This window comes from Pristiophorus japonicus, chromosome 4, assembly GCF_044704955.1.
Source record: "Pristiophorus japonicus isolate sPriJap1 chromosome 4, sPriJap1.hap1, whole genome shotgun sequence".
In the NCBI taxonomy this organism is placed as follows: Eukaryota; Metazoa; Chordata; class Chondrichthyes; family Pristiophoridae; genus Pristiophorus; species Pristiophorus japonicus.
Genome location: NC_091980.1, coordinates 306,867,494 through 306,884,147, shown reverse-complemented (window position 1 = coordinate 306,884,147; position 16,654 = coordinate 306,867,494). Strand labels below are relative to the sequence as shown.

General features: G+C 50.3%; 1 protein-coding gene across 1 annotated transcript in view; it reads left to right on the top strand.

Moving 5' to 3' along the window:
- The window catches only part of LOC139262794 (protein Daple-like), a 273,729-nt gene that overhangs the window by 152,792 nt on the left and 104,283 nt on the right, over positions 1–16,654 (top strand). The window contains exons 7-9 of the mRNA XM_070877946.1: positions 8,498–8,572; positions 13,965–14,111; positions 15,564–15,708. Of these exons, the coding sequence (XP_070734047.1) occupies positions 8,498–8,572; positions 13,965–14,111; positions 15,564–15,708 (367 nt within the window). The remainder of the gene's footprint in view (positions 1–8,497; positions 8,573–13,964; positions 14,112–15,563; positions 15,709–16,654) is intronic.

Sequence of the window (16,654 nt, the reverse complement as noted above, 5' to 3'; positions counted from 1 at the left end):
CCTCCTCCCTCCCTCCGCCCGCCCCTCCTCCCTCCCTCCGCCCTCCCCCGCCCCTCCTCCCTCCCTCCCCCCCCTCCCTCCCCCGCCCCTCCTCCCTCCCTCCCCCTCCCTCCCTCCCCCCGCCCCTCCTCCCTCCCTCCCCCCGCCCCTCCTCCCTCCCTCCCATCGCCCCTCCTCCCTCCCTCCCATCGCCCCTCCTCCCTCCCTCCATCGCCCCTCCTCCCTCCCTCCCTCGCCCCTCCTCCCTCCCTCCCTCCCCGCCCCTCCTCCCTCCCTCCCCCGCCCCTCCTCCCTCCCTCCCCCGCCCCTCCTCCCTCCCTCCCCCCGCCCCTCCTCCCTCCCTCCCCCGCCCCTCCTCCCTCCCTCCCCCCGCCCCTCCTCCCTCCCTCCCCCCGCCCCTCCTCCCTCCCTCCCCCGCCCCTCCTCCCTCCCTCCCCCGCCCCTCCTCTCCCTCCCTCGCCCCTCCTCCTCCCTCCCACGCCCTCCTCCCTCCCTCCCCCCGCCCCTCCTCCCCTCCCTCCCCGCCCCTCCTCCCTCCCTCCCGCCCCTCCTCCCTCCCCCCGCCCCTCCTCCCTCCCTCCCCCGCCCCTCCTCCCTCCCTCCCCCCGCCCCTCCTCCCTTCCTTTCCCTCCCCGCCCCTCCCCCTTCCTTCCTCTTTCCCTCCCCCCGCCCCTCCTCCCTCCCTTCCTCTTTCCCTCCCCCCGCCCCTCCTCCCTCCCTTCCTCTTTCCCTCCCCCCGCCCCTCCTCCTCCCTTCCTCTTTCCCTCCCCCCGCCCCTCCTCCCTCCCTTCCTCTTTCCCTCCCCCCGCCCCTCCTCCCTCCCTTCCTCTTTCCCTCCCCCCGCCCCTCCTCCCTCCCTTCCTCTTTCCCTCCCCCCGCCCCTCCTCCCTCCCTTCCTCTTTCCCTCCCCCCCGCCCCTCCTCCCTCCCTTCCTCTTTCCCTCCCCCCGCCCCTCCTCCCTCCCTTCCTCTTTCCCTCCCCCCGCCCCTCCTCCCTCCCTTCCTCTTTCCCTCCCCCCGCCCCTCCTCCCTCCCTTCCTCTTTCCCTCCCCCCGCCCCTCCCTCCCTCCCTTCCTCTTTCCCTCCCCCCGCCCCTCCTCCCTCCCTTCCTCTTTCCCTCCCCCCGCCCCTCCTCCCTCCCTTCCTCTTTCCCTCCCCCCGCCCCTCCTCCCTCCCTTCCTCTTTCCCTCCCCCCGCCCCTCCTCCCTCCCTTCCTCTTTCCCTCCCCCCGCCCCTCCTCCTCCCTTCCTCTTTCCCTCCCCCCGCCCCTCCTCCCTCCCTTCCTCTTTCCCTCCCTCTCTCCCTCCCCCCCGCCCCTCCTCTTTCCCTCCCTCTCTCCCTCCCCCCCGCCCCTCCTCCCTCCCTCCCTCCCTCTCTCATCTCACTCTATCAACATATCTATTCCCTTCTCCCTCATGTGTTTGTTCAGCTTCCCCTTAAATGCATCTATGCTATTTTCCTCAACCACTCCCTGTGGCAGCGAGTTCCACATTCTCACCGCTCTCTGGGTAAAGAGGTTTCTCCTGAATTCCCTGTTGAGTTTATTGGTGACTATCTTATATTGATGGCCCCTCATTACGCTACCAGACTATTAATCCAGAGAATGTTCAGAGTTCAAATCGCACCAGGGCAGGTTGACAATTTGAACTCTTGTTTTTAAAAATAAAAAAATCTGGAAGTGAATAGCAGATATCGGTGGTGTTTTTAAAAACGCCACTGGTTCACTGATGCCTTTTTAGAGAAGGAAAGCTGCCGCCCTCGCCCAGCCTGGCCTATAAGTTGCTCCAGTAACCACACCAATGTGGTTGGCACGTAACTATCTACAGTTGTATCAAACTGCTTCAGTGCACGACAAACTAATAAAGGTCGGTGTATGAAACCCACACCCGAGACTGAATGAATAAATGGCTTTCTCTCATTAACGCGTTCTTTAGACATCCAATTCCAATTGAAGCCAGCGATTTGCAATTGCTCATTTTCGCTGCCTCCACGGCATAAAGGAGGTGAATACTTCAACTCACAGTGTGACACCTCATCAAACCACTTGGCCTGATTTGCAGTGACCTCTGTCATTTGCACGTGCACACATTCTTTTCCTTGTGCCTCCATGGTGTTTTTCATATTCCTCAGGATTTCCAAAACCACCCCCGTCGACTGTCAAGGGGATTGAATCCGTCTATTTAAAAAAAAAATTGCTTAGGTTTATATTTTTCACAGTAATACAGACCATAATGGGCACATCGCGAATGCCAAAGGTGCTGGGGAACTGCCTCAAACAAGTGTGTCAACGAGAGATTCATTTGAGGCGCCGACAGCTCAATGTGGATTGCGGAGCTTGTATATTTATTAAATGAAAAAGAGAGAGAGCAAGAAGGACATTTTTAAAGCAAAGCAGTTTCTAATGGAGACAAACCCAGTGGGGTGTAAGCTTGGCACAGCTGTGCTCAGCAGCAGCAAAGTAAAGGACATTAATTTGGCGTCGCATGACCCGAGAGGACTTGCCAATTTAGTTCAGTGAGAAACAAGCTGTGCTGTCTCACAGAGAGGCAGTGGGATTGAGGGGACAGTGCGGATATTTACAGTGGGATTGAGGGGACAGTGCGGATATTTACAATGGGATTGAGGACACACTGCGGATATTTACAATGGGATTGAGGGGACAGTGCGGATATTTACAGTGGGATTGAGGGGACAGTGCGGATATTTACAGTGGGATTGAGGGGACAGTGCGGATATTTACAATGGGATTGAGGACACACTGCGGATATTTACAATGGGATTGAGGGGACAGTGCGGATATTTACAGTGGGATTGAGGAGACAGTGCGGATATTTACAGTGGGATTGAGGACACACTGCGGATATTTACAATGGGATTGAGGGGACAGTGCGGATATTTACAGTGGGATTGAGGACACCGTGCGGATATTTACAGTGGGATTGAGGACACCGTGCGGATATTTACAGTGGGATTGAGGACACCGTGCGGATATTTACAGTGGGATTGAGGACACAGAGTGCAGTCTATCGACTCTGGATCAGTTCCTATGGACTGCAGGGTTGCTGATGTAACACCACTTTTTAAAAAAGGAGAAAGAGAGAAAACGGGTAATTATAGACCGGTTAGCCTGACATCAGTAGTGGGGAAAATGTTGGAATCAATCATTAAGGATGAAAAGCAGCACATTTGGAAAGCCGTGATAGGATTGGTCCAAGTCAGCATGGATTTATGAAGGGGAAATCCTGCTTGACAAATTTTCTCGAATTTTTTGAGGATGTAACTAGTAGAGTGGACAAGGGAGAACCAGTGGATGTGGTGTATTTGGACTTTCAAAAGGCTTTTGACAAGGTCCCACACAAGAGATTGGTGTGCAAAATCAAAGCACATGGTATTGGGGGTAATGTACTGACGTGGATAAAGAACTGATTGGCAGACAGGAAGCAGAGAGTCGGGATAAACGGGTCCTTTTCAGAATGGCAGGCAGTGACGAGTGGGAGTGCCGCAGGGCTCGGTGCTGGGACCCCAGCTCTTTACAATATATATTAATGATTTAGATGATGGAATTGAGTGTAATCCACGGCCAGATCAGACATGATCTTGTTGAGTGGCGGAGCAGGCTCGAGGGACTAGATAGAAACATAGAAACATAGAAAATAGGTGCAGGAGTAGGCCATTCGGCCCTTCTAGCCTGCACCGCCATTCAATGAGTTCATGGCTGAACATTCAACTTCAGTACCCCATTCCTGCTTTCTCGCAATACCCCTTGATCCCCCTAGCAGTAAGGACCTCATCTAACTCCTTTTTGAATATATTTAGTGAATTGGCCTCAACAACTTTCTGTGGTAGAGAATTCCACAGGTTCACCACTCTCTGGGTGAAGAAGTTCCTCCGCATCTCGGTCCTAAATGGCTTACCCCTTATCCTTAGACTGTGACCCCTGGTTCTGGACTTCCCCAACATTGGGAACATTCTTCCTGCATCTAACCTGTCTAACCCCGTCAGAATTTTATATGTTTCTATGAGGTCCCCTCTCATTCTTCTGAACTCCAGTGAATACAAGCCCAGTTGATCCAGTCTTTCTTGATAGGTCAGTCCCGCCATCCCGGGAATCAGTCTGGTGAACCTTCGCTGCACTCCCTCAATAGCAAGAATGTCCTTCCTCAGGTTAGGAGACCAAAACTGTACACAATACTCCAGGTGTGGCCTCACCAATGCCCTGTACAACTGTAGCAACACCTCCCTGCCCCTGTACTCAAATCCCCTTGCTATGAAGGCCAACATGCCATTTGCTTTCTTAACCGCCTGCTGCACCTGCATGCCAACCTTCAATGACTGATGTACCATGACACTCAGGTCTCTTTGCACCTCCCCTTTTCCTAATCTGTCACCATTCAGATAATAGTCTGTCTCTCTGTTTTTACCACCAAAGTGGATAACCTCACATTTATCCACATTATACTTCATCTGCCATGCATTTGCCCACTCACCTAACCTATCCAAGTCGCTCTGCAGCCTCACAGCATCCTCCTCGCAGCTCACACTGCCACCCAACTTAGTGTCATCCGCAAATTTGGAGATACTACATTTAATCCCCTCATCTAAATCATTAATGTACAGTGTAAACAGCTGGGGCCTCAGCACAGAACCTTGCGGTACCCCACTAGTCACTGCCTGCCATTCTGAAAAGTACCCATTTACTCCTACTCTTTGCTTCCTGTCTGACAACCAGTTCTCAATCCATGTCAGTACACTACCCCCAATCCCATGTGCTCTAACTTTGCACATCAATCTCTTGTGTGGGACCTTGTCGAACGCCTTCTGAAAGTCCAAATATGCCACATCAACTGGTTCTCCCTTATCCACTCTACTGGAAACATCCTCAAAAAATTCCAGAAGATTTGTCAAGCATGATTTCCCTTTCACAAATCCATGCTGACTTGGACCTATCATGTCACCTCTTTCCAAATGCACTGCTATGACATCCTTAATAATTGATTCCATCATTTTACCCACTACCGATGTCAGGCTGACCGGTCTATAATTCCCTGTTTTCTCTCTCCCTCCTTTTGGCCTACTCCTGTTGCTAATTCTTATATTCTTATGTAATATCTCCAAGTTTGCAGATGCTAAACTAGGTGGCGGTGTGAGCTGTGAGGAGGATGCTCAGAGACTGCAGGGTGACTTGGACAAGTTAGGCGAATGGGCAAATACATGGCAGATGCAGTATAATGTGGATAAATGTGAGGTTATCCACTTTGGGGGCAAAAACATGAAGGCAGAATATTATCTGAATGGTGGCAGATTCGGAAAAGGGGAGGTGCAGCGAGACCTGGGTGTCATGGTTCATCAGTCCTTGAAAGTTGGCATGCAGGTATCGCAGGCAGTGAAGAAGGCAAATGGTATGTTGGCCTTCATAGCAAAGGGATTTGAGTAGAGGAGCAGGGAAGTCTTACTGCAGTTGTACAGTCTCATAGAAACATATAAGATTCTGACGGGACTGGACAGGTTAGATGCGGGTGGAATGTTTCCGATGTTAAGGAAGTCCAGAACCAGGGGACACAGTCTTAGGATAAGGGGCAGGTCATTTAGGACTGAGATGAGGAGAAACTTCTTCACTCAGAGTTGTTAACCTGTGGAATTCACTGCCGCAGAGAATTGTTGATGCCAGTTCATTGGATATATTCAAGAGGGAGTTTGATATGGCCCTTACGGCTAAAGGGATCAAGGGGAATGGAGAGAAAGCAGGAAAGGGGTACTGAAGGAGTGATCAGCCATGATCTTATTGAAGGGCCGAAATGGCCTCCTCCTGCACCCATTTTCTATATTTCTATTTACAGTGGAATTGAGGGCACAGTGCGGATATTTACAGTGGGATTGAGGGGACAGTGCGGATATTTACAGTGGGATTGAGGGGACAGTGCGGATATTTACAGTGGGATTGAGGGGACAGTGCGGATATTTACAGTGGGATTGAGGGAAGGAGAGGCCACTGTTGATGAAACTGACTCGCTCCCTCTAGAGGGGTCCGAGTCTGTGCAAACAGTCTCCATTCGAGACGGGTCGGGGAGCTGTCGCTGTTAGAGTTGCACAGTGACATAAACAAACATGGAAATTTCATGTGTGCAATGTTCCCATCTTTGTAGTCTATAGTCTGTCAGTACCGCTGTAGACTGGCTCAATGCCAAGTTAAATAATTAGTAGTAAGCTGCTTGCCTTTAAGGGAAAAAAGGCACAATGGAAATGAAAATTTATGTGTGTGCGTGTGTAAATATATAAATACCTTTCTTTTACATAGAATTACATAGACTGCTTGGCCCAACTGGTCTGTTCTTGCCTCGGTTGAGTCGGTGTATACAGCCTAGCTGTTCTCCGCCAACTCGTGATAATGACCAAATAATCTGTTTTTGTTATGTTGCTTGAGGGATAAATATTGGTCGGAACACCGGAGATAACTCCCCTGCTCTTCTTCAAAATAATGCCGTGGGATCTTTTAAGTCCACCTGAGAGCAGACGGGGCCTCGGTTTAACGTCTCATCCGAAAGCCGGCACCTCCGACAGTGCAGCGCTCCCTCAGCACTGCTCTGCAGTTCTGTGCTCAGGTCTCTGGAGCGGGACTTGAACCCACAACCTTCTGACTCGGAGGTGAGAAAGTGCGGCCCACTAAGCCACAGCTGACACATGCTCCACTCGAGCCTCATCTCACCCCGTCAGCACATCCTGCTATTCCCTTCTCCCTCATGTGTTTATCTAGCTTCCCCGTGAAAGCATCTACTTCTCCTTGTGCTAGCGAGTTCCGCATTCTAACCACACTCTGGATAAGGAGATCTCGACTGAATCATCTACAGGTACAGCGCCGAAAATCCGGAAGCCTCTGGAGTGAGGCCACTCCGGATTCTGTGTGTTTCCAGACTTGGGAACGTCTTTCCGACGTCGCGAATCCGGAAACGCCCGAGTCCAGGTTCAGGTATTTCTGGGGTTCGGATCGTCTTTCCGACGTCCCGAGTCTTAAAACGGCTGGGCTCAGGTAGGTAGAGTGGAGAGGGGGAGTGCGGGGGGGTGCGGCAACAGGTCGGGGGAGGGGGGGGGTTTTGTCGGCGGGTTGGGGGGGAGCGGGGCGTGCGGCAACAGGTGGGGGAGGGGGGGTGGGGAGGGTTGAGAGGCTTCGCGGGGCAGGGGGGGTGGAGAGGGTTGAGAGGCTTCGCGAGGTGGGACGGGGGGAGAAGAGGGGTTCGGCCCAAGGCAGAGGTCTGAGGTGAGGGCGAGGTCTCCGTGACAACAAGTAAAACCCGAAGATTCCAAAGTTCCGCTGCATTCTCTTTTTACTCTCACTGGGCCTATAAAAGAAAAGCATCTTCTCAGAGTGACATTCGGTTGTAAGTGCTGGGGGAGGTCCTTGCTCCCTCGTTTTGTACTCTTCAACTACCCACTACCCTCCTGAAAGTTGCCATCCCAGTCCCCACCTCCCCACCCCAGTGCCGAGACCATCGAGGTCTGCGCCAACATCTTCTGGGAATCTCACAGCCCCGACTCTGTCAATCCCCGATCTCCGACACGTCCAGTTCCTGAGCCATGTTCCCCCGGCTCAAGGTTTACGCCTTCCACTCCTGAAATCATCCCAGTGAAAGCTTTGAGCCGTATCTCCCTAAACTCCCCATCTCCCTGACGTTCTCAGCCTCCTGGCCCGCACGTTCCTAGAAAACTCCAAAGAGCAGCTCCCTTTAGATTCGAGACCCATGCATATGCTTCATTCATATTCCCTTCCGCGACTCTCGGGGCTCGACTCGTTTCCCCATCACTGCAGTCGATACCCCGAGCTGTCCCGAACTCCAGCGCTGCGCCCTCAGCATGTGACCCCGCGGTTCAGCATCCCGCTGTTCGCCTCGGGGGCCCCTGGGATGCAGCGGTCTGACCTGAAAAGCCTAGGTCCTGCCCCTTTTGACTGGAAGCGCTTTCCACCCCACCCTTCCGTGACAGTGGCGCGCTCTCAATGCCAGTGCCCGGAGAGAGCCCAGGCTCTGATTTCTCCCTCCCACAGGCGGGTCGGAGTGGTGCGATCCCCCGGGCTCGGAGATACTCTGCTCCCCAGGGACGCCCTGTGGGGACTTTCCCCGGGACCCGTCGGGGGGGAGGGGGGCAGGGGTGGTGAGGGGAAGAGGTCGGCAGCAGCCCGAGGCGAGGGGAGAGGTCGGGAGCGACTCGAGGCGGGGATATGGATTCCGGAACTCCAGATTTCCGATGCTGTACCTGTGTTGGCTTTATTAGCTACTTTGGTTTCTTAGTTTGAAAGAGCAGGGCTGTAAGACTGGTATTAGACATGTATTCAATTTGTCGTCATCGACCAACTAATCTTACCCATGATGATCTGTGGGCATGGGAATGTTAGAAGCTCCTCGAATGTACACGAAGGTAGTCAAAAATAACAAGCTAACATGAGCTGTGAGCCAAGGTCACATTATAATAACAGTTTTGATTAAGCTGACTCCAATTTCTACTAACAGTTAGAATACAGGAGCTTACATAAGAGGTTGCAAGGAGATGAAGGAATTTATAAACAAGATAACATGGACAAGCAGGTATTGATGGAAAATTACTGGAGACCAGAGTGGCCACATGCTCGCTCTGGTCTGAGTGACATTGGACAAGGTGATTTTGTTAAAGACCATGGCCCCAAGTTTCCACACGCTACAAAACGGGCGCCCCTCCGAGCTGGGCGCCCGTTTTTCACGCCGAAAACGGCGCCGGAAAAAAACGCGCGATTCTGGAGCGCCCTGCAGCTCCATGTCTGCTTGGCGCGGCGCCCAGGGGGGCGGAGCCTACCACTCGCGCCGATTTTGTAAGTGGGAGGGGGCGGGTACCATTTAAATTAGTTTTTTTCCTGCCGGCAACCCTGCGCGTGCGCGTGGGAGCGTTTGCGCACGCGCAGTGTGAAGGAAACGTTGGCACTCGGCCATTTTTGTAGTTCTTTGTAGCTGTTTAGTTTTTGAACATTTTTTAACAAAAGCACATTGCCATCAGCACTGAGGCTTCTTGCAGCAGTGAGAAGGCTGCAGGAAGCCTCAAATTTAAGGCAGCTGTTTCCCGACCTCCCCCCCCCCCCCCCCCCCCCTGCCGTCGGGAATGGCTGCTGAACTTGAGGCCTCCTGCAGCCTTCTCACTGTCTCCTTTATCCCCCCCCCCCCCCCGCCCGCCGTCGGGAATGAACGGCTGCCTCAACTTGTGAGGCTGACTGCAGCATTCTCCCTGGCTGAAGCACTTTCACACAGGTAGGAAGATGGTTTATTTAATCTTTTCTTTGCTTATAAATTTTTATTCAGGTTGGATTTATTTGTATAATATTTGTATAAGTATTTATTATAGAATTTAATGACTTCCCTTCCCCCCCCCCACCTACCTCTCTTTCTCCCCCCCCCCACCCACCTCTCTTCCACCCCCCCCCCCCCTCCCCACCTCGTTCTAGACGCCTAATTTGTAACCTGCGCCTGATTTTTTTAATGTGTAGACAAGGTTTTTTCAGTTCTACAAAAATCTTCACTTGCTCCATTCTAAGTTAGTTTGAAGTACGTTTTCACTGTGGAAACTTTCAAATCAGGTGTCAGTGGCCGGACACGCCCCCTTTTGAAGGAAAAATTCTGTTCCAAAGTGAAACTGTTCTAACTGACTAGAACTGCAGAAAAAAAAATGTGGAGAATTGCGATTTTTAAGATAGTCCGTTCTCCACCAGTTGCTCCCAAAAACCAGGCACAAATCATGTGGAAACTTGGGGCCCATATATGGACACTAACCAAATGAACTTTTGATAAGAAATTGGTTAAAACATCGATAGTCAAAGAATGCCTTAGCACAGAGACGGCTGGAGTAGCAAGGTACAGATTTAGGACATCGACCTGTGCACGCGAGTTCCAGGGACCTGTGCATGCGAGCTTTCATTAACTCTCACTTTTTAAGTATACTATTGCTGTCAGCTTAATAAATAGAATCTATTGCACAGACCATACTGACTGCTGCTTAATTGGTATGTCTGGTGAAGGACCCTGAAAAGTTCTTCAGGGTTGATTTTACACCTCAGTGGTGGTGTATAATGGGTGACAGCGAATCAGCGGCCTGTTATTTAGTTTTATTTGTTCACGGGATGTGGGCGTCGCTGGCAAAGCCAGCATTTATTGTCCATCCTGAATTGCCCTAGAGAAGGTGGGTGGTGAACCGCTGCCTTGAATATAACTGAGTGGCTTACTGGGCCATTTCAAAGTCAACTGTGGGTCTGGAGTCACATACAGGCCAGACCGGGTAAGGACGGCAGGTTTCCTTACGGAAAGGATATTAGTGAATCAGATGGGTTTTTACATATGGGTAGTTTCATGGTCACCGTTACTGATATTAGCTTTTTATTGCAGATTTATTTAATTAACGGAATTTATATTCCCCAGCTGTCGTGGTGGGATTTGAACTTGCATCTCTGGATCATTAGTCCAGGCCTCTAGATTACTAGTCTGGTAACATAACCACTACGCTACCGTTTCCATATGCGCCCTGGCCTGATGTTCCCTTCCATTGACTGAGCGGACAGGAACATCAGGCAGGATGATGGATGTCCGGGATCACCAGCATTGAAAGTTAAAATCGGACCCAATATTTGCCGTGTGTCTTTGAGCCGAGATTTGAATCTATAATCCAGGCTAATGCTCCAGTGCCATGCAGAGGGCGTGCTACATTGTCAGAGGTCCTGTTCTGAGGCATTGACGCAAATCCACCCAGCCTGCCTGTAGCAATCCCATGCCATTGTTCCACAGCAGTAAAGAGTTCTCCCGCTGCCCTACATGACCAACAGGCCTCCCTCGACCAGTACTGCCAAAACAAAAAACAATTAACTGGTCATTCACGTCTTTCTTTCTCTCTGTGGGATGTTACTGGTACAAAATGGTTTCCGTTTGGTCTATATAATGGCCAATCACTGTGCTTATTCATTGTGTGAAGCCCCTTAAGGAGTTTTAACTGATAAGACGCAAAAATGCAACTTATTTCTACCGTAACTCCAGTGAACATTCCTCTGGTTCCTTCAAAGGCCCAAATACCCCATCCCATATGCTAAGTAGCTCTTCACCTCTGCTTTCCCTCTCCCCTACAGTCTACAGGTTTAAGAACTTAAGAAGTAGGAGCAGGAGTAGGCCATACTGCCCCTCAAGCCTGCTCCGCCATTCAATATCGTGCCCTCTCCCCATATCCTTCGATTCCATTAGAGCTCAAGAATCTATTGATCCCAGTTTTGAATACACTCAATGACTCGGCACCCACAGCCCTCTGGAGTGGAGAATTCCAAAGATTCACTACCCTCCTGAGTGAAGAAATTTCTCCTCATCTCAGTCCTAAATGACTGAACCCTTATCCTGAGACACTGCCCCTAGTTCTAGACTCTCCAGCTGGGGGAAACAACCTCTCAGGATCTACCCTCGCAAGCCCTCAGAATTTAACACATTTACATGAGAACATGGAGCAGGCCATTTGGCCCCTCGAGCCTGCTCTACCATTCAATAAGATCATGGCTGCTTTAATCATGGACTCAGCTCCACTTCCCTGCCTGCTCCCCATGAGATCACCTCTCATTCTTCTCTCATTGCAGAGAATGTAGGCCCATTCTACTCGATGTAGGCCCTTTCTACCTGATTCTACTTGACATCAGCTAGCTGCTGCATAATGATTTACCCCATTTTCTTTTCTCTGCTCAGCACAACATCCCCCTGCACCGTAGGCCATGGCTCTACCTGGGTTTCTGAATTTAAAAACAAACACTTCAACTGGGAGGAAACGTTTGTGCCTAGTTCTTAGTTCAAAGTATTGCCCTATGTTTGACTTCTTTTATATAAAAATAAATCCCTCAATTTCCTGAGATTGAGACATCGAGTTGGGTCTTGCTGTTTCCTGGCTGGGTACCAGTCTGAAGCTGCCTAATTCTCACACACCGCACCCTGAAGTCAGCATTGTGGGTTCCTGGGGGTCAGATAACTCCGGGCCCAGCCCCCGAACCACCATCCTGCTCCCACTTTGGGACCCGTGGGCAGGTGTCCAGTGTCCTCTCTCTAACTGGATGCTTCGCTCTAAAGCAGTAGAGTACTTTTCAACAAAAAAAAAAAGTACTGCTTGTAGGTGTTATCTTTCCCCCTTGTAGTTACGGGAGAAGCTGAGCTTGTTTGTACCCGATGCTGTGGGTTTGTGGAAAAAGTGGGACATTTTGATGATGTACTTCACAACCTGTGCGTTACTTAGAATCATAGAATGGTTACAGCACAGAAGGAGGCCATTCGGCCCCTCAAGCCTCTGCCTGCTCTCTGCAAGAACATAAGAACATAATAGGAGCAGGAGTAGGCCATACGACCCCTCGAGCCTGCTCCGCCATTTAGTATGATCATGGCTGATCCGATCATGGACTCTGGTCCACTTCCCTGCCTGCTCTCCATAACCCCTTATTCCCTTATCGGTTAAGAAACTGTCTATCTCTGTCTTAAATTTATTTAATGTCCCAGCTTCCACAGCTCTCTGAGGCAGCGAACTCCACAGATCCACAACCCTCTGAGAGAAGATATTTCTCCTCATCTCAGTTTTAAATGGGCGGTCCCTTATTCTAAGATTATGCCCTCTCGTTCTAGTCTCCCCCATCAGTGAAAACATCCTCTCTGCATCCACCTTGTCAAGCCTCCTCCTAATCTTACACGTTTCGATAAGATCACCTCTCATTCTTCTGAATTCCAATGAGTAGAGGCCCAACCTACTCAACCTTTCCTCATAAGTCAACCCCCTCATCTCTGGAGTCAATCTTGTGAACCTTCTCTGAACTGCCTCCAAAGCAAGTATATCCTTTCGTAAATATGGAAACCAAAACTGCACGCAGTATTCCAGGTGTGGCCTCACCAATATCCTGTGTAACTGTAGCAAGACTTCCCTACTTTTATACTCCAGCCCCTTTGCAATAAAGGCCAAGATACCATAGGCCTTCTTGATCACTTGCTGTATCTGTATACTATCCTTTTGTGTTTCATGCACAAGTACCCCCAGGTCCCGCTGTACTGCAGCACTTTGCAATCTTTCTCCATTTAACTAATAACTTGCTCTTTGATTTTTTTTTCTGCCAAAGTGCACTTCAGCCTTTCCCCGTAGCCCTGCAATTTTTTTCCTTTAGGTACTTATCCAATTCTCTTTTGAAAGCCATGATTGAGTCTGCCTCCAGCACCCTCTCAGGCTGGGTACTCGCTGCGTTAAAAAAAAAAGTTTTTTCTTATGTCGCCTTTGGCTCTATTTGCCACACAAAACTTTCAGTGAAATTGATGCTCTCTGTATCCCTCCTGCATGAATGAAACTTGGGCACTGTTGTAACTAGTGCACAGGCTGACTTTGTTGTAACTTTGACTTGCTGTGCTGATGACCTGGTCGGTTCAAGGTTCAAGGCACTGCCTGGGGGAGGGGGATGAGGCAGGGTTGGGAGGTACCTATCCCGCCCGCGGGGAAATGATTTAATCAGATCGGCTGTCTGTTTTACGCCCCGTTGAAGTCTATGGAAGGAGGGAGATCAGATTCTATCAGTTTCCCGCCGGCCGGTTGCATTAAAATTCCTCCCTTAGTGTCACAATGAAGAACGGCCTCGAGTGGGATGCCAGTACATGTCATTAAGCAGTGCGATCACGCAGGTGTCTGGTGGTCCCACGAGGGGCTGGTTCCACGCTTTTCAATGAGAGATTCCGAGTATGTGCAAAATGGGACCGCACACCCAAAATAAATAAATTAGGGGCAGGCATAGCATGTTACTGCTTTCAGGACGGGAGGGGAGCATGTTTCCAGGGAGGGGGGGAAGCAGAAATGCTCCAGGAAATGTTTGCTTAAAAAAAAATGCAAATACTTTAATTTACTTGGGAGTTAAGGAAGGCTTTTTGGGATCTGATTCTCAACAGGGGTCTTTAAATTGAACTTTTCTTGCTCCAGGAACTTCGCGAGGACAATATAGTCCTGATCGAGACCAAGAGCATGCTGGAGGAACAGCTCATCATGGCACGGGCACGTTGTGACAAGCTGCACGACTTGGAGAAGGAGAATCTGCAGCTCAAATCAAAGCTGCAGGACCTGGAAATGGCAAGTGTTGCACCACATCATCTAAACCCCAGCACAGACACCGTGTGATCATTCTCCCATTGCACTGGGTTAGACATTATTAAAGGTCGACAATGAATTAGCATCTCAGGACTGAGGTCTTCGATTTGGGATGTTGTCTAAAGGTTTATCAGTGAGTCTGTGGATTCATGCTATGTGGTGGTTAAGTTGCCCACTGTTGTGGCTGCTGAGATTTGCTGGTTCTCAAGTCAGCTAATTCCGCCCTCGATATGACTCCTGTCCCACATTCAATGGCATTTTTTGTTAGGCAAGGATTTTGAGGGTTACGGAACCAAGGCGGGTAGATGGAGTTGAGATACAGATCAGCCAAGATCTAATTGAATGGTGGAATAGGATCGAGGGGCTGAACGCTACTCACTCAGGGTCTGCACATGTCTTCCAGCCGAGATCAGTTGGCTTGCACAGGAACAGGAACGCTGGATGATTTTCACGCCCTACCTCGGACTGAGACTGGCTAACCGAGTGCAGAGGTGGGATTGAGCGTAGAGACACATAAGAACATAAGAAATAGGTGCAGGAGTAGGCCATTCGGCCCTTCGAGCCTGCACCGCCATTCAATGAGTTCATGGCTGAACATGCAACTTCAGTACCCCATTCCTGCTTTCTCGCCATACCCCTTGATCCCCCTAGTAGTAAAGACTACATCTAACTCCTTTTTGAATATATTTAGTGAATTGGCCTCAACAACTTTCTGTGGTAGAGAATTGATCTGATCATGGACTCGGGTCCACTTCCCTGCCCGCTCCCCATAACCCCTTATTCCCTTATCGGTTAAGAAACTGTCTATCTCTGTCTTAAATTTAAGACAATGACCCAGCTTCCACAGCTCTCTGAGACAGCGAATTCCACAGATTTACAACCCCCTGAGAGAAGAAATTCCTCCTCATCTCAGTTTTACATGGGCGGCCTGTTATTCTAAGATTATACCCCCTAGTTCTAGTCTCCCCTATCAGTGGAAACATCCTCTCTGCATCCACCTTGTCAAGCCCCCTCATAATCTTATACGTTTCGATAAGATTATCTCTCATTCTTCTGAATTCCAATGTGTATAGGTCCAACCTACTCAACCTTTCCTCATAAGCCAACCCCCTCATCTCCGGAATCAACCTAGTGAACCTTCTCTGAACTGCCTCCAAAGCAAGTATATCTTTCCTTAAATATGGAAACCAAAACTGCACGCAGTATTCCAGGTGTGGCCTCACCAATACCCTGTACAACTGGAGCAAGACACCCCCGGCTTATCCACTGGGGCCGGGGGGGGGGGGGTGGAGGGGGAGAAAGAGACTCTGCGTTTTCCTTCGAGACTCGACATTGGTCACTGCCGTCCTTGAACACTCTGTCCTTCTGGCTCAGGGCTCAAGTTCCAGACAATTGACTAAAGATCCTCCATTTCCACCTTCCTCATTTTTGCAGGATCGGGAAGCTGACCGGAAGCGCATCGAAGAGCTTCTCGAGGAGAACATGGTACTGGAAATTGAGAAGAAGCAGAGCATGAATGAGTCGGCACACCTGGGCTGGGAGCTGGAGCAGATGTCAAAGAGCACCGACCTCTTGGATGGTACGTTCCACCTCGTGCCCTGAAACTCTGCCTGGGTGACCCAGTCAGTCAATCATTGATTCGCCGGCTAGGGAGAAGTCATTGAACTCTTGTGGAATGTTGCAAGGGCAGGTGTGGTGGGGGAGGGGGGTGTTAAATGAAAGGGTTTAGTAGTGTAGTGGTTATGTTCCTGAACTAGTAATCCAGAGACCTGAACTAATAATCCAGAGAATGAGTGTTCAAATCCCACCATGGCCACTTGAGAATTTGAATTCAGTCTTAAAAATCTGGTATCAGTAAATTGACCATGTAACTCTTGACTGGTTAACTGCTGTCTCATTATGGAAAGAAACCTGCCGCCCTAACCCGGTCTGGTCTATATGGAACTCCAGTCCCACATCAACTTAGTTGACTCTTACCTGCTCTCTGAAGTTGCCCAGCAAGCCACTCCATTGTATCAGAAACCCTCTATGGGATGGGCAGTAAGAGTCCCGCTTTGACAACATCCAGAGTGCCACGGGATCTTTTACGTCCACCTGAGCGGGCAGACGGGGCCTCGGTTTAACGTCTCATCCGAGAGACGACACCTCCGACAGTGCAGCTTCCCCTCAGCACTGCACTGGAGTGTCGGCCTAGATTTTGTGCTCAAGTCCCTGGAGTGGGTCTTGAACCCCACAACCTTCTGACTCAGAAGAGGCAAGTGTGCTGCCCACTGAGCCACAGCTGACACTCTATTGTCTTCTCATTATCACATTGCTGTTTTTGGGAGCTTGCTGTGCACAAATTGGCTGCTGCATTTCTGACATTACAACAGTGACTACACTTAAAGTAGTTCATTGGCTGTAAAGCGCTTTGGGATGTCCGGTTGCCGTGAAAGGCGCTATAGAAATGCATGTCTTTCTAGAATTAAAAAGAATTACTTTAGAAAAGAAATGAATAGTTAGAGCTCTGTTGGTAGGTTAGAATA